Source organism: Camponotus floridanus, unplaced genomic scaffold (assembly GCF_003227725.1).
Source record: "Camponotus floridanus strain SB8 unplaced genomic scaffold, Cflo_v7.5 scaffold34, whole genome shotgun sequence".
Classification (NCBI taxonomy): domain Eukaryota; kingdom Metazoa; phylum Arthropoda; class Insecta; order Hymenoptera; family Formicidae; genus Camponotus; species Camponotus floridanus.
Window position 1 is genome coordinate 577624 of NW_020229481.1, and position 26520 is coordinate 604143.

At 31.6% G+C, this 26520-nt stretch overlaps 1 protein-coding gene across 4 annotated transcripts in view; it reads left to right on the plus strand.

Annotated features, from left to right (window-relative positions):
* Window positions 1–2359: 2359 nt before the first annotated feature.
* Window positions 2360–26520, plus strand: part of LOC105254753 (protein GDAP2 homolog) — a 34048-nt gene continuing 9887 nt past the window's right edge. Inside the window, exons 1-7 of one of the 4 annotated variants that reach the window (XM_011263665.3) lie at window positions 2360–2721; window positions 17240–17428; window positions 17587–17729; window positions 17799–17931; window positions 18121–18230; window positions 18326–18565; window positions 18645–18813. In XM_011263665.3, coding sequence (XP_011261967.1) covers window positions 17244–17428; window positions 17587–17729; window positions 17799–17931; window positions 18121–18230; window positions 18326–18565; window positions 18645–18813 — 980 coding nt within the window. In that variant the 5' untranslated portion in view covers window positions 2360–2721; window positions 17240–17243. Of the gene's footprint in view, window positions 2722–7505; window positions 7525–16964; window positions 17136–17239; window positions 17429–17586; window positions 17730–17798; window positions 17932–18120; window positions 18231–18325; window positions 18566–18644; window positions 18814–26520 lie in introns of those variants that run through there. The other 3 variants (XM_011263835.3, XM_011263748.3, XM_025410677.1) reach the window with 3 other exon arrangements.

Below are 26520 nucleotides of genomic sequence, written 5' to 3' on the forward strand. Positions count from 1 at the left end.
TGATCAAAAACAACGACTGCGCGCCGGTAAACAGTATGACCAATTATATAAGCTTAGACCGTAAATTATCCAATCAGAGAGCGTCAGATTATGGCAAGAAACTTTTACACAATGCATAATGCATAAAAGAATGCATAATACCAGAGTTCTTCATTTTTATTATCAAGATGAAAATGAAGGACTGTAATTGATTTATTCATTTATGCGCAAAAGTTTATTTAAGCTTATATCCAGACAAACAATATTGAAAATAATAATAATTCCCAAAAACGAAAAATAAAAAACGAAAAATAAAAAATAAAAAGCTTGTAGAGATTTGAGTAATAAGAATAAAGAACAATAAATGTTAGAAAGAAGATATATATTTGATCTATAATTCAAACTTTACACATGTAATATTATTATAATATAATTGCTTCTTTTACATTCCTATGTTCTGTAACACATTATGAATTAAAATTTTGAATTAAATTCATATACTTTCCGTTTTTATTAATTACTACTTCATTAATTATTACTTCAATATATGTTGCTCATTATTCCTAATTTAGTTTATAACATATTAAGTTTAGTTTATAACATAATGTAAGATATATATATATATATATTATGTTATATATATCATATCTTACATTATGTTATTATTATCGCATATCTTACATTACGTTATCATTTCTTTATATACTACAATCATAAATTATTGCAAGGAAGTTGATTATTGATCCTTTTTTCCTAACAATACATTTTACTTGCAACAAATAATATTTCAATTTATAATTTACATATATGTATATATATAAATTATAAATTGAAATATTGTTTGTTGCAAGTGAAATGTATTGTCAGAAAAAAAGAATCAATAATTAACTTCTCTGTAATAATTTTTATTGTTGTAATAAGTATACAAGAAAATAATTATATCTGTTCAATTTCTGCTATCAATCTGTCGTCCATTATATCAACAAGTTCTGCTTGTTTCTGTTGACAATCTTTTGTTTAATCATTTGAACAGATTTTGTTGTATTTCTGCTGACAACATAATCGAATATATCAGTTTCTTTATACAAACTGTAATCTTTCTGACTTTAAAATTTTTAATGGGCATTTGAGGAAAATCTGTTCTAATAGATTTGGCTATCTGGATATATATATACACACATATACACATATATATATGTATGTATTTACATATATATGTGTGTATTTACATATATGAGTATGAATATATGTGTATGAGATATATAAAGATGTGCATATATATATATATATATATATATATATATATATATATATTTTTTTTTTTTTTTTTTGCTAATTCTATAGCTTTCTATGATTTATTTTAATATTTATTATTAAATATATGTACATATCCACAAGTTTATACATATATGTAAAGAGTAAATATATTATATTAATATTAATAACATTAAATTCCCAGACATAGGTCATTCTATGGACATTCATTTTATGTCCATTTACATCTGCACATCCATGGACATGGAAATGATCGTTCATCGTACATCCGATTCGGGACATCCATTAACGGCCAATATTTGGATGTCTACAAAATGTCCGATCTTGGACGTCAAAGTTTCGCGCGAGCACAAGGATGTGTTAGTTCGTTCATTTACCGCTATGCGACATGCGATGCGCTATCTTTTTCGTATTTAAGTTTTAGTTATGAAAATTATATAAAGTTTGGAAAGAGTAACAAATAAAATTAAAAATATACTGTTCAATTTAATTTCTGATCTTAATACAAGAGTTTCAAATATTAAATTGATTTTATAAGTCGGACAAGTAAATGTCCGGCAAATAAACGAAAATAATCCTTTCATTACCTATTTAAAATGTAAAGTGCAATATGCGAGTATAAATTAAAAATAAAATTTTTATATGAAATTTTTATGCAAAATTTCAAATGAAATAGATAAATTATATTATTATTTAGGAATTAAAGCATATCCACCAATTTCATAAACAGATACACCACGGACGTCCACTGAATGTCCGAAGAACGTAAAACGGATCATCTGTGGATATCCTCAATATCCTTAATGATCATCTATGGATGTCCTTCGGATATTTGTGTGCTGTATGGGTTACAACATGACAAGTAACGTATTCCAAAAAAAATACGTTCTCTCTTTTTCTCTCTTTCTTCCAGCAATGCACTCGCAATATCAAAATATCTAGACATTCACAAGCGGGAACATCCGTAAACGACGTCTAGTGTCGAACACCGCGCGCGCGCTGGCGCGCGCCCTCCGGTGCCGCACTGCCGCCAGCCAGCTGTGTACCGATCGGCTCGGAGTAGACCCCGACAAGGCCATCGTCGTCGCGCGCGCCGCGCGTCCGTCAGTCAGCGTTCGCGCACGAATGTGACGGGTACAGTCGGGTCGGTCGTCGTGGCGGGTTTTTACTCGGCGCCGCGCTCACGAGTCCGAGCTCGAGAGAGCAGAGCTGACGTTTCCGCGCGAAGCGAGAGAGGAAGGAGATCAAGTGACTCCGTTCCTCTCCTTCTTTCTCTTCCTCTTTTCCTCTATTTCTCTCTCTCTCTCTCTTTCTCTCCGTCTTCTCCTTTCCTTCTTTCTATTTCGTCAGTCTACGGGGCCAGGTAGCCAGGTAGCTCGAAGGGCAGGGTACGTATCGACGACAGAGGCTGTGACCTGCTTCCGCGCTCTATCCTCGCTAGCAGTCCGACTGGCGGACGAACCGAAGGTGAGAACGACAAGGATCCTCTCGTGAAACGTGACGATCGGGCCAGTCGTTACGACGTATCGTCGCGTTCCATAATTTTACGACGCAACAGTCTCTCGTGGGGAGAGCGGATATTTGACAGATCGCTGTCAGGTGTCCGCTCGAGAGTATTCTCGAATCACACGTTTAATCATCCCACGCGAGGGAACTCGCGTTCTCTCCGGTGAAGCATCATAGACAAAACCGAAATCGTTATTGTGATACATGCGCGCCTGTTTTGAAGGGTTAAGCGATTATCATCACGTAAGACGATTACAAGGTGTTGTTAAACAATAGGAGAGATCGCCGCGATAAATTATCCTCTTATTGCGCTGAATCTCGAGATACGCCAACTCCAAGTACAAATATGTGTACGTGTGCATGTATAATGCGTGCGTGCGTGCGTGTGTGTGTGTGTGTGTTGAAACAATATTCCTCATTTTTTTTTTATTATTCATCCAACGCAATCTCGGGGAATGCAAGAATGAAAATTGCGCGCGTCTTGTGCGACTCTATATACCTACTTTTGTTCCGAAAGACTCGATGAACTAAACTAGATTATTCTAAGAAATTAAAAAAAAGGGTCTATGTAGATCCGCATTCTTCCTCCCTCCCCTCGCAAAGAAGGGCAGGACGCAGCAGCAATAACGCGAGAGTTTCCACATACAGAGAGAGAGAGAGAGAGAGAGAGAGAGAGAGAGAGAGAGAGAGAAAGAAAGAGAGAGAGAGAAAGAGAGAGAGAGAGAGAGAGAAAGAAAGAGAGAGAGAGAGTTACTAGGAGTAGGGGGAGAATCGAGGCTTTGTTTAACGGCTTTCGAGCAGCCGGAGCGCCTGTTCGTTACGGAAGGTCGAGAAGTCGATGCTCATCATCGACTGGTCGAGCGGCGACGCGGTGCGCGGCGACCTTGATCGCGCACATCGCACGGTGTGCCACCGGTGTAGAGGTATACGCACGTCCCGCGCGCGTCGACGTCGATAATTCGCGAGCGTACATTCTCTCTCTGTCCCGCGTGTCTCGCACACACAGCACACACTCGATACTCTTGCATTCCTGCTATCGCGACCCGAAGAGAGAGAGACAGACGATCTCTTCTCTTCCATTGGTTAGTTAAGAATTTTACGTATTTTTCGATTTTATTTGTATATGATAAGGAAAAGGACGAGGGAAGGAAGAAAATCTCGTTCTGCTCTTCGCATTTTGCGTCATCCACGAATTGTTGTTGTTCGTTCGAAACTTGAAAATAGCCATGAAAAAAGGAAGAAGCTCATCTGTCAATTGCAATCTAACTCTCCATCTGCAATAGAATTGAAAACAATATTCGATGTTTTGCAATTGTGTCCAAGATCTCTTATCTATCATGATTACAATATTCTAGTAATGTTTTTTAACAAAAAACAAATATTAAATAATTAAATAAGTAAATATTACATAGCACTTAACGTGAATGTGATAAAATTTAATTATTTCTCAAATTGATCTTTATTTTTACATCAATGAAAAATAAAGAACATTGAAAAAAAAATGTGACGGATAAAATTTTCAATCCAAACGTCCGATAATTTTACACTTAGTTGTGTTTCCTTTTCGCCAGATCTTTTCTATTTTGTAATTTTAAAATGTAAAGCAACATCCATCAAATATATAATTGAATTCAGATCAATTTTTCAGGTTGAACGTTCGAGTCATAATTTATTGCTTCGAGTGTTTAAATCGCGGTCTCTTCAATCCGAAATAATTTCCCGCTCGTAAGAATTATTAGTCGGACGCTTTAAGCCGCTTTAAATCACGCACGATCGATGTTCGTTTTGCTGCGAACTATCGATGGGTCGCGCTACGCGTCATATCTATCGCGATGGAGGTCGCGTTGATAATGTAGGTCATGCATTTTCGGTCTTGCACATTTGACATCCGAACGTCGATTGGTTCGCGCGTGGACCAATTCAGCCATTATTGTTCCACCGAGAATCGAGAGTGAGCCAATGTTCTCGGACAGTTGGAGGAATTTTTAAACGAGATGATTGTCAGTTTGATTGACAATTCGATTAATCTTACACTATACGAGAGAAGCAATTGCCTCTTGGGATTCTCGCAAACGTATTGACGCTAAATACAGCGTGAATTTCCTCGTCGACGTTTGCGAGCAAAAATGTACAACCTTCTTAAATCGAATGTTGAAAAAAATCTGTCGGAGATCTCGGTGAAAGCTTCTATTTTCTCGACGATTAAAGTTCGACATGAAAACATATCAGCGATAATCGTAAACCATTCCCGATCAATACGAGCGTCTAAAAAACATCATAAAATCAAATGTCTTTCGGATACTCGTATCGTTATCTGGAATGAGGACATGAAACGATTATCTATATGCTGACATTTTTTACGCGAATTTATTACGATTATATTTTACATCATCAAGTATTTCATTAAAATTCGATATCCGACCGCTAATAACGATCGTCCAATTTAGGTCATTCGTTCGTTCGTGCAATTGCTGATCGTTGCAACGACTTTCTTTGATAATGTGCTTGAGGAATTGTACGTATTTTGAGCACTTGGAAATAATAGGACACTCGCTTTTCATCACATCGCCTCCATCGCTTGTGTTTCGCATTCGTGTAAGATACTTTTGCGACTCGATTGATTCGTTCTATCAAGTTATTGTTCTTTTACATCGTTTTTAGTATGTGTAGTATGATCCTGACTTGTTACTTTAAAAGTCCTACGCTTTGTGTTATATTGTGCTGTCAGATGCTTCGCGAAATGTTTATGAAACTTATTTCAAGGTCGAATAAACAACAATCGATTTATCAAGTATAAAGCAGGTGCTAATTACATATCTGATGAATTATAATTAAAAATACAATATTTGCAGCATTTTGTAATATTTGAGACATCAAGTTATGATGTAAATTTTCGTTTTGATTCATCGATATTGCAAAGAAATTAATACTTTCAAAAAATATTAATAAAATAGTCAGATTTACATTAACATATATAATAATATATGCTATAAATTTGAAAAAATAACTATTTTCTGGCAAGTACTACTGTGAGAGAGAGAGAGAGAGAGAGAGAGAGATTTCGAATTATATTTATTTTCATTCTCCCTATGAAATGCTCTCAAGTTATCAGCTGAACTTTGCGTGTCAATAATGATAATTATACATCAATGAAAGATAGATACACCTACGCATTATATGCATAATTTAAAATATACTTTACAACGCCTTGATATTAATCATCTTTATTTAACGCGATGACATTATTATAAATAAAAAAAAGTTTTTACAACACAACACAGCTATATTATATTATTATATATAATTATATGTGTGTTTATTAATTCATTAATCGTGTTGATTAATTTGCATTATTAATGCGTTATATCTATTATATCAAGAAGCCTGGTTAAAATTATTGTCCATAGAAAATTTATTAATCTTTGGTGATGATATCTAATAATTCAACCGTTCCTTAATTAGCATGATTTCCGTTGTGACGATACTTCTCGTAGGCGGTACACGAGCGTAGGTAGATACTTTACGAGATGATGCAGGACACGTTTCACAAGGATTCGCTCACATTCCACTTATCACTGTCTTTGCAGTACCAAGAATCTGAAATGCATATATAGACAGATTAATTTCAAAGCAACGACTTAAAGTAAACAACGAATTATTAAACTAACGAAATAAGAAAAATCGGGTCTTTTTCGAATTGACTACAATCAATACTGGAATGTTTGATTAGAATTTTCATACAATAATAGGTTAGGTTTCCTTCATTGTCCAATGGAGTTTGATGTTGGAGGCGGAAAATTATGTAAACTAGGTTCTTATACATCGAAAAGTTTTTAATAGCTTTTGCATATGTTTTATTATAACAAATTTTTAACCAATTCAATTGTATTAATTCTATTCAATTTATATTAATTCTATATATTTAAGATAACTTATCATTCAAAATCTTTGATATTACAGAAAACCTACTTTATCGAATAACACGTACAAAATTAATTTATTTCATTATGAAACAAGAGAAAGAAAATTATATTTTTCATTCAATCATATGGCTATGGTGGAAAATTACAAGTTTCTTAAAAAAAAATAATTTCCTGCACAATTTTAGTCATTCCAGGGAACATAATTCGTCACGCAATTGACATTGATTTAATGATTTGTAAATGATTTTCGACGTAATCACAACTGAGTCAGAAACTAACTTCGTTGAATGACGTAATATACTAAATACATCATTGTACAAGTACGTTATATATCGAATCTTACGTCACATGGTACACATCGCTTTCTGTCATTATATGTCTGCTTCGATAGCTTCGAACCAAGAATATCTCTCTGAAATGTCAGCGAGGATGAAATTCCTGATTTCAGCGCGAACGTAAATTCTTACCTAAGTGAGATTCGAAGTAATCAGAATCTCAGAATTCCAACGAAAGATCGAATATGAACAATCCAAGTAAAAACAATTCGAGTGAATTTGGAATTCGTATCCAAGGTAAAAGATTGATACTTCGCTAATATTTCACAATTATCGATTCGATCATATCACATTTCCCCTTGCATATGCCTGACAGTGCTTAATGAAAGCAGAAAACGTTGCGAATATTTACTTTGCGTCATTTACTGAGTCATTGTTGACGATGGATTTGTGATCCATGCGTCCAAAGTCGTATGTAATTATGGACATGTTGAATTTCATATCAGTTTCACTGCGTAACGAGCAAGTTAAAAGCACGATGATGATACATGAACGTGGAATAATTGGTATATAACGAACATTTTTTTCCTTTTAAAAATATTCGTGAACGTAGAATAATCGGTATACAACGGGTATTTTTTTCCTTATAAAAATATCCACAGTTTCTGAATTATAAACGACTGAAAATTCAAGAATTCGTCATTAAAATTACAGTCGTTAGTTCTGCAACATGTACATTCGTAAGTTGAAAACGCACTTTTTTTCATAAATACACCGAAAAATTAAAAACAGAGATAAAGAAAACGCGTACATACAGTTGTTTAGAAGCGGCAATTTAAAGCGAAGATTAATTACAACGGAGATCTCTTAAGAAACTTTATCGACGGGACATTATTATCGTTAACAATGAAATGTATACCCGGTAACTTTTATCAATGTGTAAACCAAGGAAAATCAGATAAACGTGTTATCACGAGCCGGATCTGTCGTTCCCTCGAAAGAGAACCGGAGAGCAGACGAACTATTAGTGAACTCGAAATAGTGATGAATTCCAACGGATATACCTATTGTTTCTATGGATTTATTATCTCGATTAGGACCCTCATTACGACCCTCGTATACGTATTTACTGGATTATGGCATCGAAAAATCTTCATTAAATATTTTAAAAAATAATTTTCTCTGAATAAATATAAAATACGTTTTAATTTCTTAGGGAGAATTTATGTAATAATATTTCTACTGTATAAAATTGATATATTTCATGGCAAATATTGTATCAAATTTAGAAATTGCTCTTAAGTACTTGGCTAATAGCAATTATTGATTTCATATTTAGGTTTGATATTTTATTTTTTAATATGTTTTTATGAAAATTATTTGTTGAGGTTTTGTTTTTTAGAAAAATGATTTTTTGAAGGAAAATTACTGTAAATTATATTGAAGAAATTTTTAAAAAATTTTTATTAAACATGCATACAAAGTAGAATATTCTTTATGTACTTAGTGTATTTTTTTTTACCTTCGTAAGATTTTTTTAGAGGGATACGTATTTACTGGATTATGGCATCGAAAAATTATCTAAATTTTTTCTTTGTACTATACATTTATTTTTTTTTTTTACTCTTTCGCAATCGATAAAATATATTTGTGACGTGTGTTGAAGATATTCTTCCTCTTTGCTTTTGTAATTTATATTAATTAATAGATTAGTATATTTATATCTTAATTAAGATATAACTATAAATCTTAATTAACTGTGATAAGATATATATTTTTGTTGAAAATGTTTATAGGACACGTATAAATTGAATTATACATTCTTTAAAGGAATATATTCGTTAAAACTGATTTATTTCAAGTGCAAGGAAGAGAAATTCGTAAAATTCAAGCATCCGACTTATCATAATATAATTGCAATGAAACGTCGATAATTTTAATTACTTAATATTTTCGATATTGCCTAATTATTTAGTTAAATTTAATATTTTCCAGTGAACTGACCGAATGTACGCGTTGTACGATCACTTGCGGTTTAAATAATCACGAAGGCGCTACCTACGTGCCTTTGTGAAAACAACCCATGTCGATTACGTCGATATCCGTCAATTTATATCAGATTTTTTTTCCTCTGAACTTTTCACTTCACTGGCAGTTATGCGCGCACAAAGAGGATTCGTTCGGAAGCCCCTCGTGTCATATAGAATATGTAACGTCGAACGGCTTCGGTCCGTGTACTCGTCCGAGATGTCGATTGTCTGACAAGATCGAAGCCCGTGTGTGTCGCGTCCGTTATTTTATTAAGCCATCTCGCGATAACTTTCGCGAGGTAGCGATTTCGTCGCAAGCTCGATTCGAGTCGAGACGATTGATTATGTACGATGTGTAGTTTGGATCTATTTTTAAAGTTGAATTTATCGAACGGATCTGACTCTTCATCCTCAGGCAGTGCTATCGGCCGGCTGCAAAGTTTATTAGACGTAGGGTCGTTAAACGTATACTTTCCGTTGATGTTCGCCTCCGTAACTTTGTAACTTTACGCATATCGTCGCTCCGGAGCGATACGGGGATATTTTTAATCGAACAGCGATGAGATAATATCGATAATATCGACGTCAATCTGTCCGCGAACTGTCCTGGTATACTATAGTTTCCGCTAATTGTGATAACATTAATTTACATTAGTGTTAAATAATAATATGAGAATAATATAGCTTGATACTACCAGCAATAACACGGAAAGCAAGCACAGGTATCGATTGATTGGTCAACCATGTATGCGCGAGGCTGTTTATAGTTAAATAAGAAAAGTGATGTATAGCCGGTGTATTACGTAAATAATAGGTAAACTAACCGTGGAGTTAAACCACTCATATTATTTTCAATGTGGTTACACATACGCTGGCTAACTAACTATCGTATGTTTATTAATCTTTTCTAAAGTCGATCAATTTCGTATCGACTCACGTCGAGTAGTGTTCGTTAAATTTCAATCATTAACTCATCGTCGAGCATAAGAATCGAAATGTCAATATCATCGCAAATCGTGTACTTTATTTCCATGCACGTCCATAGAACGGCAAATTGATATCTTCACTAAATATAGATATTCTCTCATCAAGGATTTTAATCATAGATATTTTTATCTCTAAAACACCTTCATATATTAACTTTTTCTCTTATATTTATATACATTCAAATCAATTTAAATTGTATCTGGAACCGCTCAAATAATGCGAGGATTCCGAGGTGACTCGATTTCTTGAAACCAGTTTTATTTCGTAAATATCTCATGATATCTATATTATTTTATCGCAGGCCATGATATCTATATTATTTTATCGAGAAGGCAAATAAAATTCTAAGTGGAGCAGTCTCAAAAACTCTTTTCCAATGCACAAAATACATTATTTTTTATTATTTAATTGATGCAATATTACATAAGAAATATCAATAATATAAAATTACAATCAAGTAAATGTTAAAATAATTATAATTTTTGAGTTGTCTCGTTATTGAAAATTCTTAGGAAACATAATAGTTTCTAAAAATGAAAGAAAAAAAAATTCTTTACCTTACCCAAATAGCAAACACACGTCATCTTGACGTTCCAAATTGGTCATTTTTGGTCATATATCGTCAAAATGACTGATTTGTTACATGACTTTATATTGACGTCTTGATACAACATTATTTTGACGTCATTTTTCAGTCATGAAGTGACGATTATTTTATTATTAATATCATTAGTTAGCACATCGATCCCATAAAAAAATCTTTTAAAATTTTTTATATAACTTATAACTTTCACGATCAGACTTTAACAATTGTTAAAATAAAATTGACTGTAAAACCAGTAAATTTCACTGAAAAACCAATAATCGCTAGTTCGTTCGTTTACCACTACGATCGCTATCTCTCTCGTATTTAGTTTTAGTCATGAGAATTATATAAAGTTTGCAAAGCGTGACAGATAAAATTAGAATTACTTCGATTTAATTTCTTATACAATTTCAATAGAGAGGCTTCAGATTAAATCGATTTTATAAGTTGAACAAATAAATGTCTGGCTACTTAATGAAAATTATTCGTTCGTTATTTATTTAAAATAACAAGTTTAATATACATGTAATATAAATAAAATAAAATTTTTAATATAATAAATATTTAGTAAATATAAATAAAATTTTTAATTTTATATATATTTATTTATATTTATATATATTTATTTATTTTTATATATATTATATTTATATTATATTTATGAAATAGAGAGATGAATTGTAGTTTAATATTACTGGCAATAACAAAAGAAATTACTGAGATATTACTATTGAAATAGTCAAAATTATTAACTAAATATATAATTCTTTCAATAAAATATCACTTTACAATGCTGTACTTATAACTGCTGTAATCAGTGACTATTTATTGTTTTTCAGTAATAATACACTGATTCACTTTTAGAGAGTGCTTTATTCGACAGCACTATTAAATATATTATGATAAGAAAAAGACGGCAAAATATGGTACATTTTATGACATCAAAATGCGGTACATGTCATGACGTCAAGAATCTGTGACATTCAGACCATCACCTTTTCGTCATAAAAACGTCAATTCGTGACATCAAGAATAATTAGTGAATGACCAATTTGAAACGTCAAAATGACGTGTGCTTGCTACCTGGGTAAATATGCAGAGCATTAGGAAACAAATAAGATAAAAATTTGCCAGGGGGAGGCAAATGAAGTTCCTAGGGGGGTAACGCCCCCATTAGCCCCCCCCTAATTACGGACCTGTTTTATCGTATTCCGGATATAAATAAGAGCGATGAATCTTTTGTTCCCCTTTGTATCGCGATTTAGGGATTTCTCTTTACTTTCATGTCGCGAGCAAGTGCAAATTATTCTGATAATGGAGGTCGACGATCCTAATGGGTTTGCCAGAACGTAAGATCCGCCTGAGGCTAGACGGCGCCAGCCTTCCGGCTCCTCGCCAGGATTACTGATGATATATCTAGCTATCTTGACACGTGTATGCATAGTTCCAAATAATTCGATCACTAAAACGAGAGCAATAAAAGCCAAAATGTAATAAAGCGTAAAAGAAGAGTGGTAAATAAAAAATTTAATTTACGATAAATATAAAAGATAATCGAATTACATCTCATAGAATACGAGTACTACGTACATTATGAATGTATATGTTTTCTTGTCTCTTACATTTTATACTTTTAACAGATAAGTAGATTAAAAAATGAGATAACATTCCAGAAACGATATAATATCGATTTTTCTTATCTTACATAAAATCGTAACATATACGAACGTTATTGTCTGATACAAATGTGCATATGTGTCCTTGTTTCCTGTATATTATATTTTCGAACGGACAACTAGATAAAAAAATGTGATAATATTTTTCCAGAAATAACGTTCGCTCGAAAAATCGATTGTTTTTTCAACTTACGTAAAAATGTAATGCATGTAGATATGTATGTATTGCTCGATACACAAAAGTCTCTGTTCAACAACGGCATATAATCGCAATTGCCAGCGATTATGCGAAAGTAAGCTTGTTTTCGAATCGCTTGCGTTTGAGAATCATGTCCTTGGTCGAGTATAGCTCTCTCCTTGATTGCGATGCGCGGCCCACATTTTTATCGACGGAACTGTTTTATTTTTAGGAATTCGCGACAAAATACCGAGACGAAAGCGGTGCTTTTGTTATGCAAATCGAACGAGTGCGATTCTGTCCCCCGGTTCTCATGCAGTACTTATATAAATCGCTACTTTTATTATAGAATGCTCTGACGTAATTATCGATACAATCTCTGCAGTTGACGCATCAATGGACTAGCTTGAATGAACTTCAACTTTGAAAATAAGAGAGAGAAAGGGGGGAGAGAGAGAGAGACTGACTCGAGATTTTCTTGTTGAAAAACCCGTTTGGAGAAATAAAAAAATTTGGAAAACGATTTATTATTCAACTCTTTTTTTTACTTGGAACGTGCGTTTTAAGGACGTTCATACGGTAATCGTGAGTCAAATGAGAACTATCAAACTTTACAAATTTTGTTTACAATTTGTTAATTGTTTAAAAATATTTCAATAATTTTAAAATAATTTATTAAGTTTTTTTGACTTATTAAAATTATTTGTTGATTAAATATCGCAAAAAACTAAAATAATAACTAAAAATTAATTTGACATAAAAATGACATGAATAATAATAAAAGTAATTATTACAACGTTAGAAATAATCATGGAATTTTAGAAGGAAAATTTGTTTTTCAAAAACGAAAATTGTGGCGAGATAATCAGTTACAAAGTGTTAAAAAAATAAAAACTTGTGATTTATCAGTTTCATCACCGGCACCTAACCTCTCTAACCTGTCAGGTAGACGAGTAGTACAGTAGTAGTACTAATTATAATTGTTAATAAATAATTTAAACGTACGATAACACCTTTTTTTATGATAATAATATTATGTATATGATTCAAAGGATATTTCAAAACATTATTTGTCATCGTATCTATTCTAATATTATTTTCATAAATTTGAAACATAAAAAGTTATGATTTTTCATAACAGCCTATGTTAAAAAAAAGATTTTTCATCGTTAATAACTTTTTTTAATGATCGATAACATACCACGAATTTTGTAAGAGCGATCATAATTATTATTCTTGCTAAATATCAAAGATTTGAATTTTTATCTAATAATAAGCTTAACGCCCGAACGTCCTTAAACTAGCGCCAGACTATGCGCGTTTTCGCGAATCATGATGCGTGATTTGTGATTCGTATAACATTCGCGAATAATGTGGAGGGAAAATTCGTCGATTCGTCATGCGCGATTCGTCATTCGCACTGATTCATTAACCGAGCGGTTTTTTGATGAAACTCAAAGGAGACGAATCGTTACGAATTAATCCATTCGTGTCGCGCTACACTATATGCGTAACTAGTTCGTGTTTCTCTTTGATAGGTTATTGCATCAATTATAATGAAGAGCTGGACAAATAATCGCGTGCTTGAACTTGTAGAAGACATAAAGGTACCTTTTCATGTGTCGCTCGTTTTGAGCGATGAAAAAGTCACGTGACTAAATTGTCGCTAGTGACTAGCTATTGAGCATGAAATGGGCTCCAGCAGCGATTTAGAAAGAAAAGTTGCGTTAAGACACGCATAGTATAAAATAAATATAAACAATGTTACAAGTAAGAAAATATTATAATTGGATGATTGAGTGCACAAAAATTATAAATGAAAATAATATAAAGCAGAACAATATGAAGAAAAGATTAGCAGTAGCGGCAGTTCTTTATTATTTAGAAAAAAAAAAGAAACGACGATACAAAAAAAAAGTTTTTGGGTTAATCCATTGTTTCAAATAAGAGATAAAAGTGGATTTTATAATGCATTTTTTTATATAAAATTTATAAATATAAACATTCTACCTAATACAGGATAAAAATAATTACATTATTATTAAATTATACATTATTATTTAATTATAAAATATTATTATTATATATATTTAATATTTATTACAAAATTATATACTTACTCTTTCATTCATAATTGATCCATTTGAGTGTTAAAATTTCAAAATTATCGTTCGTGAATGTCGCTTGTAGTTGGAAAAATCCAACTACAGAATCCCGTCGCTGGCGACTACGTGACATCATTATGTCGCTAAAATCTAGTGATAGAGTGATGTATGAAATGGCACCTTAAGAGAACATAGATGTTTATGGAATCCAAAAGATAAATATCATAAAAAAAACTGGTCGAAGTAACGCGAACTAAGAAAATATGAATTACGAATTACGAATGATATATAGCGAATCGCGAATAGTGTGGAAAGTTTACATTGACAAATAACGAATCTCCCTGAATGTCCAACGAATTTTTATGAATCACGAATTAGGCCCATTCTATAATGAGTCGTAAGTCGTAAGTCGTAGGCAAATTGACCAATCACGGTTGATTATTTCAAAAATAATCAATCATGATTGATCAATTTGCCTACGACTTACGACTTACGACTCATTGTAGAACGGGCCTTACGAATCGGAAATTACGAATCGCGCATAGTCTGGCGCTAACTTAACTAGTTCGTGTTTCTCTTTGATAGGTTATTGCATCAATTATAATGAAGAAAGAGACAGTGGAGAGTTGGACAAATAATCGCGTGCTTGAACTTGTAGAAGACATAAGAGAACATAGATGTTTATGGGATCCAAAAGATAAATATCATAAAAAAACTGGAAGTAACGCGAACTAAGAAACTACGAATTACGAATTATGAATAATATATAGCGAATCGCGAATAGTGTGGAAGGTTTACACTGACGAATAACTATCTAGGGATGGGCGATGTTTACTGATTAATCGCAATGGTCGATAGTTTTTTTTCTAATAACACAGGTCAACAAGATTTTATCACAAAAGAAGTAAAAGGTGTACCCGAAGGAATTTGGTGCGCTGAATCCAAATCTAGCCTAAAAATGACGCCATCACGTCAGGATTTTGAGATATTCTAACCTAAAAGTGCAAAAATGGCTGTTTTAAGGCATTATTGAAGTTCACTCCCGGTTGCATAGAATTTTACCGACAAAAATTAAACAATGTACCGTAAAGTATGATTCTTGCCCTTTAATTTCCATTTTTAAACGTCCAAATAGGAGTTTTTTTCACCGAGATACATTGGATATAAGTTTTTACTGCATACAGAAAATCACATAGGATGTTGGTTCATTTGAAATACCTTAACTTTTTTGGTTTTGAGTAATTCTGGAAAAAAGAGTTTGTAGTTCAAAGGGTTCCGAGGGTCGCTGCTCACGAATCTGGGCTCAGATTTCCAAAATTCAAGATGACGGATTCAATATGGCGGACGTAGATCTAAAAAATTTAAAATTAAAAAATAAAAAAATACTTTGGTACTCTGCGTTAACTTTTAAATCTAAAAGGTTTCTTTGAACTACAAACTCTTTTTTCCAGAATTACTCAAAACCAAAAAAGTTAAGGTATTTCAAATGAACCAACATGCTATGTGATTTTCTGTATGCAGTAAAAACTTAAATCCAATGTATCTCGGTGAAAAAAACTCCTATTTGGACGTTTAAAAATGGAAATTAAAGGGCAAGAATCATACTTTACGGTACATTGTTTAATTTTTGTCGGTAAAATTCTATGCAACCGGGAGTGAACTTCAATAATGCCTTAAAACAGCCATTTTTGCATTTTTAGGTTAGAATATCTCAAAATCCTGATGTGATGGCGCCATTTTTAGGCCAGATTTGGATTCAGCGTACCAAATTCCTTCGGAAATCAATATAAATTTTCATGTGATAAAAAATACCCTTTAATTTGTAGACCTGTGTAATTAATCGGTTCGATATTTTCCTTATCCGATGTATCAATATTCGATTCTTTATGTCAGACATCAAAGTTTTATTTTTTTTTATCAAAATATCTCATTATAATAAAGCGTCGTCTACAATGAGATTTTTAAAGGTAAAGATTTAATCTATAGTATCTATAATATAATCTCAAAATTGTTAATATCATCTTATATTAAACTTACCAAACTTTTTTATAATGATTTTACAAAGAAATTCATAAAAATGCAAATTGTAATTTTACAAACCAAATATTTGCTTCCACTTACAAATTAAATAGTAATTTTATATTTAAGAAAGCTAAAAGTACTTTGCGCAATGTCAGATTTATGAATTAAAGTGTATTAGATGTATTAACTTTTGATATGGATGATTCGTGTAATTCCTCCTTAAAAAACACTTTTTTTGAAAAATAGTCGATTCATCGATTCTTTTTATTAATAATCGATTAATCAACATCGATATATTCAAAAATCGATTAATTTAGCATCGATTTTTTTTTCGTACATCGCCCATTCCTAAACGAATCTTCCTGAATGTCCAACGAATTTCTATGAATCACGAATTACGAATCACGAATTACGAATCGCGCATAATAGTCTGGCGCTAGCTTTACTCGTGAAACGTAACTCCTACATTTAATAACTAGTTGTTGCATCAAGTCAGCTGGACGAATGTCGCACGTCCTCTTTCTGGGTCAACGACCGCGTTGCATATGACGCACGTCAGGCAGAAATGGTAGAGAGAGAGTGCGGCAGGTTAGGTTAGGATTGAAACAGCTGATACGAAAACAAAGGATTCGCGCTCGCTTTCCGTTAAGAAGAGAGATAAAAGTGTAATCGATAAAGAGTATGACATGATTTTCAGCTGAATGAGGCTGATGGAACCCTTGGGTGTCGCCCAGGACATCGTGGAGCCGGCTGCGTTAAAACGATGGGCCGACTATCCCATCCAACATCGATTCACGGACTATTCCGGGTCGATCAGAGAAACGGCGCATCACGCTATAAGTCCCTTCCCTTGTCAACCAGTGCTTAACAACAAGCTCACGCTATGGTAAGACATTATCTGGCATTCGGACTTTTAATTCTACATCTCTCTAGGAGTGTTCTTTGTGTGTCAAATAATTTTATTAGTAATCAATTCAGAGCATTTAATATGATTGCATTGTAATATGATTGCGCATAATATTAAGATAACATGAATTGTTTCAGGACTGGAGATATCTCAATATTACAAGTAGACGCGATAGTGAATTCTACCAACGAGACGATGGACGATAATAGTCCTATGTGCCAAAGAATATTTAGTCGAGCTGGTTCTGCGCTTAAGATAGAAATATATAATGAAGTAAAAGGTAGTATAATAGTTATACTATATGTATACAACAGTAGCATTTATCTCAATCTCTGTCAAAATATTGCAGAATGCAGAACTGGCGAAGTAAGAGTAACACAGGGTCATGGATTACCTGCTCGTTTTATTATTCATACTGTTGGACCAGTTTATAATGTCAAGTATCAAACAGCTGCGCAAAATACATTATATTGTTGCTATAGGTAATTTACATATATTCATAGCACTTATTTATATACAAGCATTGTCTTATTTTTGCACATTGATGTTATTAATATAGAAAAAATAATTTATTACTTATTTATTTTTTAGAATCAAGAAACAAATTCTGACAAGAAAAAATGTTAAATAATAAAACCTTATAATCTTGTAATTTTGTTTTCTTGTCGTAGAAACGTCTTACAAAAGGCAAAAGAACTAGGATTGCGCACCATTGCTCTACCGGTAATAAATTCTGTGCGGAGAAATTATCCACCGGATGCAGGAGCACATATAGCTCTTAGTAAATATAAATAGACAAATAAGTACAATTTATATAGACAAAAAATTCACAATATGCAGTCTGCAATATGCAATAAATTATTTTTTTCTTTGTAGGAACCGTACGCAGATTTATGGAGCAATATAGTGATTCGTTAACATGTATTATATTTGTACTTGAGCCTTGCGACCTTGGAATATATGAAATTCTTCTGCCACTTTATTTTCCGCGAAATCTGGCAGAGCAGGATAACGCTTGTTGGCAATTGCCGAATGATATTGGTGGAACGGACGGAGAACCTTTACTCCCAGATAGACAAATCAGAATTATTGACAATCCTCAGCACACTTTGCATGGTAATAAAGAATTTTATAAAATGTTACTATATATATGGTTTAAGCAATCCTTTTTTTGAAAAACATATTGCGTTTATAGGTGATGAAACAGTTGAGCTTTCTGCACAATTAGAGACTTCTGTGAATATTGGTGAACATGCCTTTGCACAAATGCAAGGAGATTTGGATCGCCAGAGACTTCTGGGAGAGAGACCCCCTGCTGATCCATTAGCAGATATTATGCTTAAACAAATGCAACAAAAAGAAAGGTATGAATTTATATAAATTATTTTAATAATGTTACTAAAATTCTTCAAATAATATATATATATATATATATATATATATATATATATATATATTATAATATTTATATTACTTTTATACAAAAAGGATTAATTTTGTAATTATAAATGAATACTAAAATATGAATGATTGATATGATGATTCATTTAAACTAAAAGAATGACAAGTCTATTCTTATAAAACAAATCTTATAAATTAAATTAAAACAATGTAAATTAATAATAAGATAACTGTTAGCACTTTGAAATAAAATAATATCTCTTATTCATTAGACAATGTTGTTCGAAAAATAATTTGTTTTGTATTAAATGAGTAAATGATTGCATTTGGCACTATATATTTATCATTAATGTTTTCTGTTATACCATTAATAGAATCCTGCAGATTTTGTTGCACGCCATTTTTCAAATTAAATTTGCTTATGCTTCAGAAATATAAATATAAACTCTGTGCTCATCGTTTATATATTCCGTCTTAAATATTCTAAAAAAAAGGAAAAAAAAACATTAAATTATTTTCTGTTTTTGTCCTTTAGATGCACAACTAGCTATTATAAATTAAAAGTTATGATATCCATAAATATTAAGAGATGAGAAAATATTGAAGTTGATGCAATACAAAAAATTCAATATATAATTTTTCGGTTCTGATATAATCCAATATGATTGAAGTAAAGAATTAAAATATAAATATATTATAAATGTGTGTGTGTGTGCGTGTGTGTTTATTTTAATGAATAAGAATATTTTAAATATTTTTCTTCTCTATCGTTTCTTCTCCAACGTTTCTATTTTCTATATATTTTAAAATGTTGCTAAATGTTCTATATAGTTTAAAATGTTAAAATATTTATGTGTATCAAATGTATTTAAAAAATGATTTATTTAATTAACAAATCATTTTTTTGAAATACATTTGACACATAAGTACAATATTTTAAAATTTATAGAAAATAGATAGAATCATGATAAGAGACATTTACAATTGAAAGCTAATAGTGGATTACTAGAAAATATTTTAAAAAATTGTACAATTGCAAAATTGTTTTCTTGTCAAATGCAGCAAATCTTACCGAGTTTTGATTCAATAATAATACGTTTTTTCGTTCTCTCTTTACTTATGCAACATAATGAACATTAATAATGTATTTGTGCAGAATAACTATCTTTTCTACGGATAAAGCTTTAATATTATCATATATGACATTAACAGATTTCTCCTATATCGACAAATATCAAAATGAAAATTACGTTTTACCCACGCATATAAAATGAATCGAGATCTTAACAGCAAAACTACTTGTTTAATTTAATTTCACAAATTCATAAATATTCATAAATGTTGAAAATGATTTAATACATCAAAATTATGCAGAGTCTCTCGCTTGCACAGTATATCTCTTACACAAATTAGACAATATATTAACTACAAATTAACATACACATATACATGTACTTTTTGATTTATTAATCATTAACGATTTTAATCAGTGTCTATTGATGTATTATTATTGTATAATTAATAATGTTTGTCAATATTTGTTATTATTTAATAAGATAAAATGTAGATAATAAGATGAATTATTCTTCAAAAGAAGTAAAATTAAATAAAATACATAAAAAGTTTTTCTCATAGTCAACGTTAACGTGCAATAAGTTATAAATAATTATTGATTATTTTTGCTATTATATAATGTATATTCGATAACGATATCATATATGATCATATATAATCATATTAATCATCGTCTATTGACTTTCGTATGACGAAGTTTACCTCGTAAAATCTCTTTCTAATTAATATCAAGCCCGAAATATCTCCTGCGTCACGAAAATAAATCATTCGTATAAGTCTGACGTTTCTGTTGCATTAAATGTTTATTTCTAGATCGAGATTGTCACCGTCTATCATTTTATATCATGACAGCTTCGCTTTATCACGTGGAACAAAAATCCCACGCGTGACTAGAACCATGTACGAGCAATAATGAATCTTCTTTTCGCAGCAAAACTATGACAATCAACTTGCTTTCCTAAAATAGCAATCGATATCCTTCATACTAAAAAAACATTACTAACGTATATGGTATATTGACACAAATAATCTTACGAATTATGATCGATACAACATTGGACTTAATAAAAATTTTACTTACACTATTATCATATATATATATATATATATATATATATATATATATATATATATATATTTGGTGTTTAAAAACACATGTTTTATTTTCGCAATTTGTCCAAATGTATATTTATGAGAGAATGTCGTTATTTCATGGTCTCGAAAGACCTTGTATCTGTTTAATCGAGGTCAAAATCATACGAAATTGCAATTTCAATCAAGAACATGATTTTTTAGACTGCGCGATCATAATCATATGTAATATTAGTGTCTTTGTAAGTTATCTAATTCTTCCTTGGGAAGGACGATTTAGGAAGCAATACATCATTGTATTGCATATGTTACTTTATCTCTTTCTCTCTCTCTCTTTTTTAACAGACTATCAATTTGATTATTAATTCGATTAATATATCAAGACCATTAGAGTAATTTTTTTTTTAATTCTATGAAATGTAATGCAAATTATAATGACGCGTTATTTGAGTGTCATTCTATTTATGTGGGATTTTTTAAAATTTTGTAAAATATGCCGATTGCTTCCACAAGTCTGTAAAGCATGCGATTCTATTTTTGATCGAAAATAATCTTGAACACACCCGGATGTTCCTACTACGCATAAGTTTCAGCGAAACACTAATTTATCGAGAATTGTCGAAATTTCTTAGTTTACATTCGCAAATTATATTCTTTTGTTACATTTATGTGAATATTTTAATTAAATGACCTTATTAATATTTGTTTTTATTTTATTTAGACCTTATTTATTAGCTCGTATATTTGGCCCTACAAATTTTTATTATTGCGTTGCAACACACGAGCATTATTAACGTTATTATTGTTTTAAATTTAGTTCATATTCTTTTTTTCTTTTACTATATTCTTTTTTCTTTTACTATATTCTTTTTTCTTTTATTATATTATTTTTTCTTTACCTTGGTTATAAAGTAAAATAATTTTTATGTCAAAATAATATTACAACACCTTGCACGAAACGATCTGTTACACAAGAGTATCTGAAGGAAAAATTATTCTTTTGAAACACGCATGCAAATAAGAATTTAAAATACGATCGAGATACGATTATATACGCGGGCATTTAAGTTTAATAGACTGTCTAATCTCCAAGTTTCTCAAGTATGATCTGACAATGATCGAATGTTGTTTATCGAAGTGGAAATGTTATTCCACACTTTGGATCGACCTTCATAGCTGTTTGGCCGAAAAGACATGATCGGTTATTAAAAGAAAGCCCTCCAAGAAAAGTCTACTATTCATATCGAAACAGCTGTTCCGCGTCTAATTCGAATAAGATATTTACTACAAAATTACGCCGAATCGAGATCGAATAAGAGCATAGCTATAAAATCTATTCGACAACGGAAAGTGGAAATTGATCGGTTCATGCGTAAATAATACGTGACAGGTAACGCATACTTTTTTAAATTTCAATTTTTTAAATAATAAAGGTATAAGACTCGAAATATAAAATTAACAAATTAGTTTCGATAACAATACGAGTCGAGCGTCGATGTTATGACACATTTATTTATTTATTATACAATAAAAGGCATGAAACAATAATAATACGTAGCGCATACTTTTTTAAATTTCAATTTTTTAAATAATAAAGGTATAAGACTCGAAATATAAAATTAACAAATTAGTTTCGATAGTAATACGAGTCGAGCGTCGATGTTATGACACATTTATTTATTTATTATACAATAAAAGGCATGAAACAATAATAATACGTAGCGCATACATTTTTAAATTTCAATTTTTTAAATAATAAAGGTATAAGACTCGAAATATAAAATTAACAAATTAGTTTCGATAGTAATACGAGTCGAGCGTCGATGTTATGACACATTTATTTATTTATTATACAATAAAAGGCATGAAACAATAATAATACGTAGCGCATACATTTTTAAATTTCAATTTTTTAAATAATAAAGGTATAAGACTCGAAATATAAAATTAACAAATTAGTTTCGATAGCAATACGAGTCGAGCGTCGATGTTATGACACATTTATTTATTTATTATACAATAAAAGGCATGAAACAATAATAATACGTAGCGCATACATTTTTAAATTTCAATTTTTTAAATAATAAAGGTATAAGACTCGAAATATAAAATTAACAAATTAGTTTCGATAGTAATACGAGTCGAGCGTCGATGTTATGACACATTTATTTATTTATTATACAATAAAAGGCATGAAACAATAATAATACGTAGCGCATACTTTTTTAAATTTCAATTTTTTAAATAATAAAGGTATAAGACTCGAAATATAAAATTAACAAATTAGTTTCGATAGCAATACGAGTCGAGCGTCGATGTTATGACACATTTATTTATTTATTATACAATAAAAGGCATGAGACAATAATAATACGTAGCGCATACTTTTTTAAATTTCAATTTTTTAAATAATAAAGGTATAAGACTCGAAATATAAAATTAACAAATTAGTTTCGATAGCAATACGAGTCGAGCGTCGATGTTATGACACATTTATTTATTTATTATACAATAAAAGGCATGAGACAATAATAATACGTAGCGCATACTTTTTTAAATTTCAATTTTTTAAATAATAAAGGTATAAGACTCGAAATATAAAATTAACAAATTAGTTTCGATAGCAATACGAGTCGAGCGTCGATGTTATGACACATTTATTTATTTATTATACAATAAAAGGCATGAGACAATAATAATACGTAGCGCATACTTTTTTAAATTTCAATTTTTTAAATAATAAAGGTATAAGACTCGAAATATAAAATTAACAAATTAGTTTCGATAGCAATACGAGTCGAGCGTCGATGTTATGACACATTTATTTATTTATTATACAATAAAAGGCATGAGACAATAATAATACGTAGCGCATACTTTTTTAAATTTCAATTTTTTAAATAATAAAGGTATAAGACTCGAAATATAAAATTAACAAATTAGTTTCGATAGCAATACGAGTCGAGCGTCGATGTTATGACACATTTATTTATTTATTATACAATAAAAGGCATGAGACAAATAAAAATAAAAGAAGGAATAGCGAACGTTTCGATCCTATTTTTGAGTCATCTTCAGCGCAAATGTGATGATGTGGTAAAAATATAACAAAGGGGTTAGATATCTGAATCGATGAGAAAGGATACCGTCTAAAGTAATACTATTTTCAATTTTTTATTTCAAAATGACAATTTCCTGCGCATTGTTTTTTTCTCGTAAAACGTACCTACGTTGTATGTAAATCTATCCAACGATTAAATGCAAGGAAATCGAGATAGCGCGCGTTTCTCATCCTGTTTCTCTTCTATTCGGTTTTTTACGAAAAAGCGTCACGAAGAAAATGACACACGTTGACAGGCTCAAGGCTATCGGGTAGCATTAGCCGTAATTAAAGAATACACAGTGATTTCCCGAATTAATAACGGGTTCTCGCGGGATCCCTACTCCACGTCTAACGTACGCGCATCGAGCACGCAGTTTAGCAAGCCGGGCAGGCGCCGTACGTGCCTCGGGCAGGACTCGACTTAACTCAGCGTCGTGCGGGAGACCCGGCCGTCGTAGCCGTCATCGTGATCGTGGCCGTTGTGGACGTCGCAGAGGACGTCGAGAGGTGATTTCTCGTCGAAGTAAGACGCTCCGGTTCGATCAGTTCATCGCGAGACGTCATACCGTTCCCGTCTTTCGACACTGTCGACACTATCGACGCTTCCTCCCCCACGGGCTTCTCGACACTCGAGATCAAGCGACTGGAACGCGTTCTAAAGGGTGCTTTGTTATTTTTTTTTTTTAAACGGATGTCGCGGTTAAAGAGCTATTAGTGCATCCGATCGCGCATTCTTTCGTCGGTTTTTAATCAAGGCAAGACGGGAGAGCGCACGATCCAAGGAAACATCACATCAGAATGGTCATGATTGATATGGTGGATGTCATCGAGGATGAGGACCGGTGTGTAACTTAAGGATGCTTTATCTAAGGATGCTGTATGTACAATCCCAGCAAAGAGTAGCTGAAAATCAATATTGATGAATATATCCACTTTTGGTATATTTTGAATAAGAAATTGTGTGGAATATTAATATAATTTGATCTTAGCTATAGTGCAGAAATGTATAATATTTTTTAATATTTATTGCGTTTTTACTGAAATATTCCGAATTTTGTTAATCGAAATGATTAACTTTTGTCAGAGAATTTCCTCTTGTGACAGATACATGGCTAACTTTATTGAACTATATTTAATATCTTTTTACCAAGTTAGTACTTGTATAATATTATTTGATCAAATATTTCCTCTGTATCTAAATTACACTTTTGCAAATTTTAAACAAATTTTGAATATTATTTCCATGTGTTTTTGTCATTTGAATCGACGTGGTTATACGTTTCCCATAAGAACACATGTTAATTCGATGCAAATTAAAATCCTTATAACTTGTGAACGCTTTAGTGAATCGATTTAAAAATTGTACTGAAGATTCTAAACATATGTAAGGACATTCTGTACAATTTTTATTAAATTCTCAATATTTTGAAAGGTACGAAACATCCTTAAAGCGCTTTAATGTCGATATTTTGCGATCAGGCACGCTAATTGGAACGAAATCAGTGTCTCGTTATCGGTTCACTATTGATCTTTGCTGTTATTGGCGTGCGTCCAGAGAATATATTTTATATTTTAGATCGATCGTCGTCAAGGAATACATTAAAGTTGATCGTCTGATCGATTTAGAATCAGAAAATTCGTATACGATATATTGAATTCGTCAATTTATTACGCATTCGATGATTTCGGAGAAAGAAGCTAAAAAATAATCACGAAAATAATAATGAATCGGTATATTATTTGCCAGTGATTGAAATTTTATTAGTACGATATAACGTACCGTGGATAGGCTGTCAAAGAAAAATTACAAGCATAGTTTTAAACACACAACGTATATTTTAAAGACTTTATACCACCTATAGGTATACGCTATCGTCAAATTCGTGACAATACATGATATACTTATTTGCGATAAACCACATCTGGAAAATTTATCTGTGAAATATGTATTACAGACTTGTGTTTTTATGCATGCATCGTCATTTGCGTTTTATGTTATGTAAAACAACACGTTCCTTTTTTTTGCAATTAAAGCTACGTGGCAATCCTGAAATTGGAGCGACATTTCAACATGTTCATTATGCCGCATCTTTTTCACTTCAATCTTCCACGTAACGTAAATTTTTCATGGCGTTTTTTTAAATATTTAACATTATGTCGCATGTTAAAATAAATCTAGATCTACTTGTATCGAATAGCTCGATAAATTGTTGTGCTACATATCAGGAAAAGTGGAGTTCCGGCAATACAATTAGCCGGAAATTTCGAAGAAAATTTGCTCAATAATATTCACCACAAATGCGTGATCGTGAAACTGAATTAGACCGACCGATTTAAAATAAAATCATATATATTCATAGCCGATGATTCATATACCAGAACGCTTGGCATTACAAGGTGG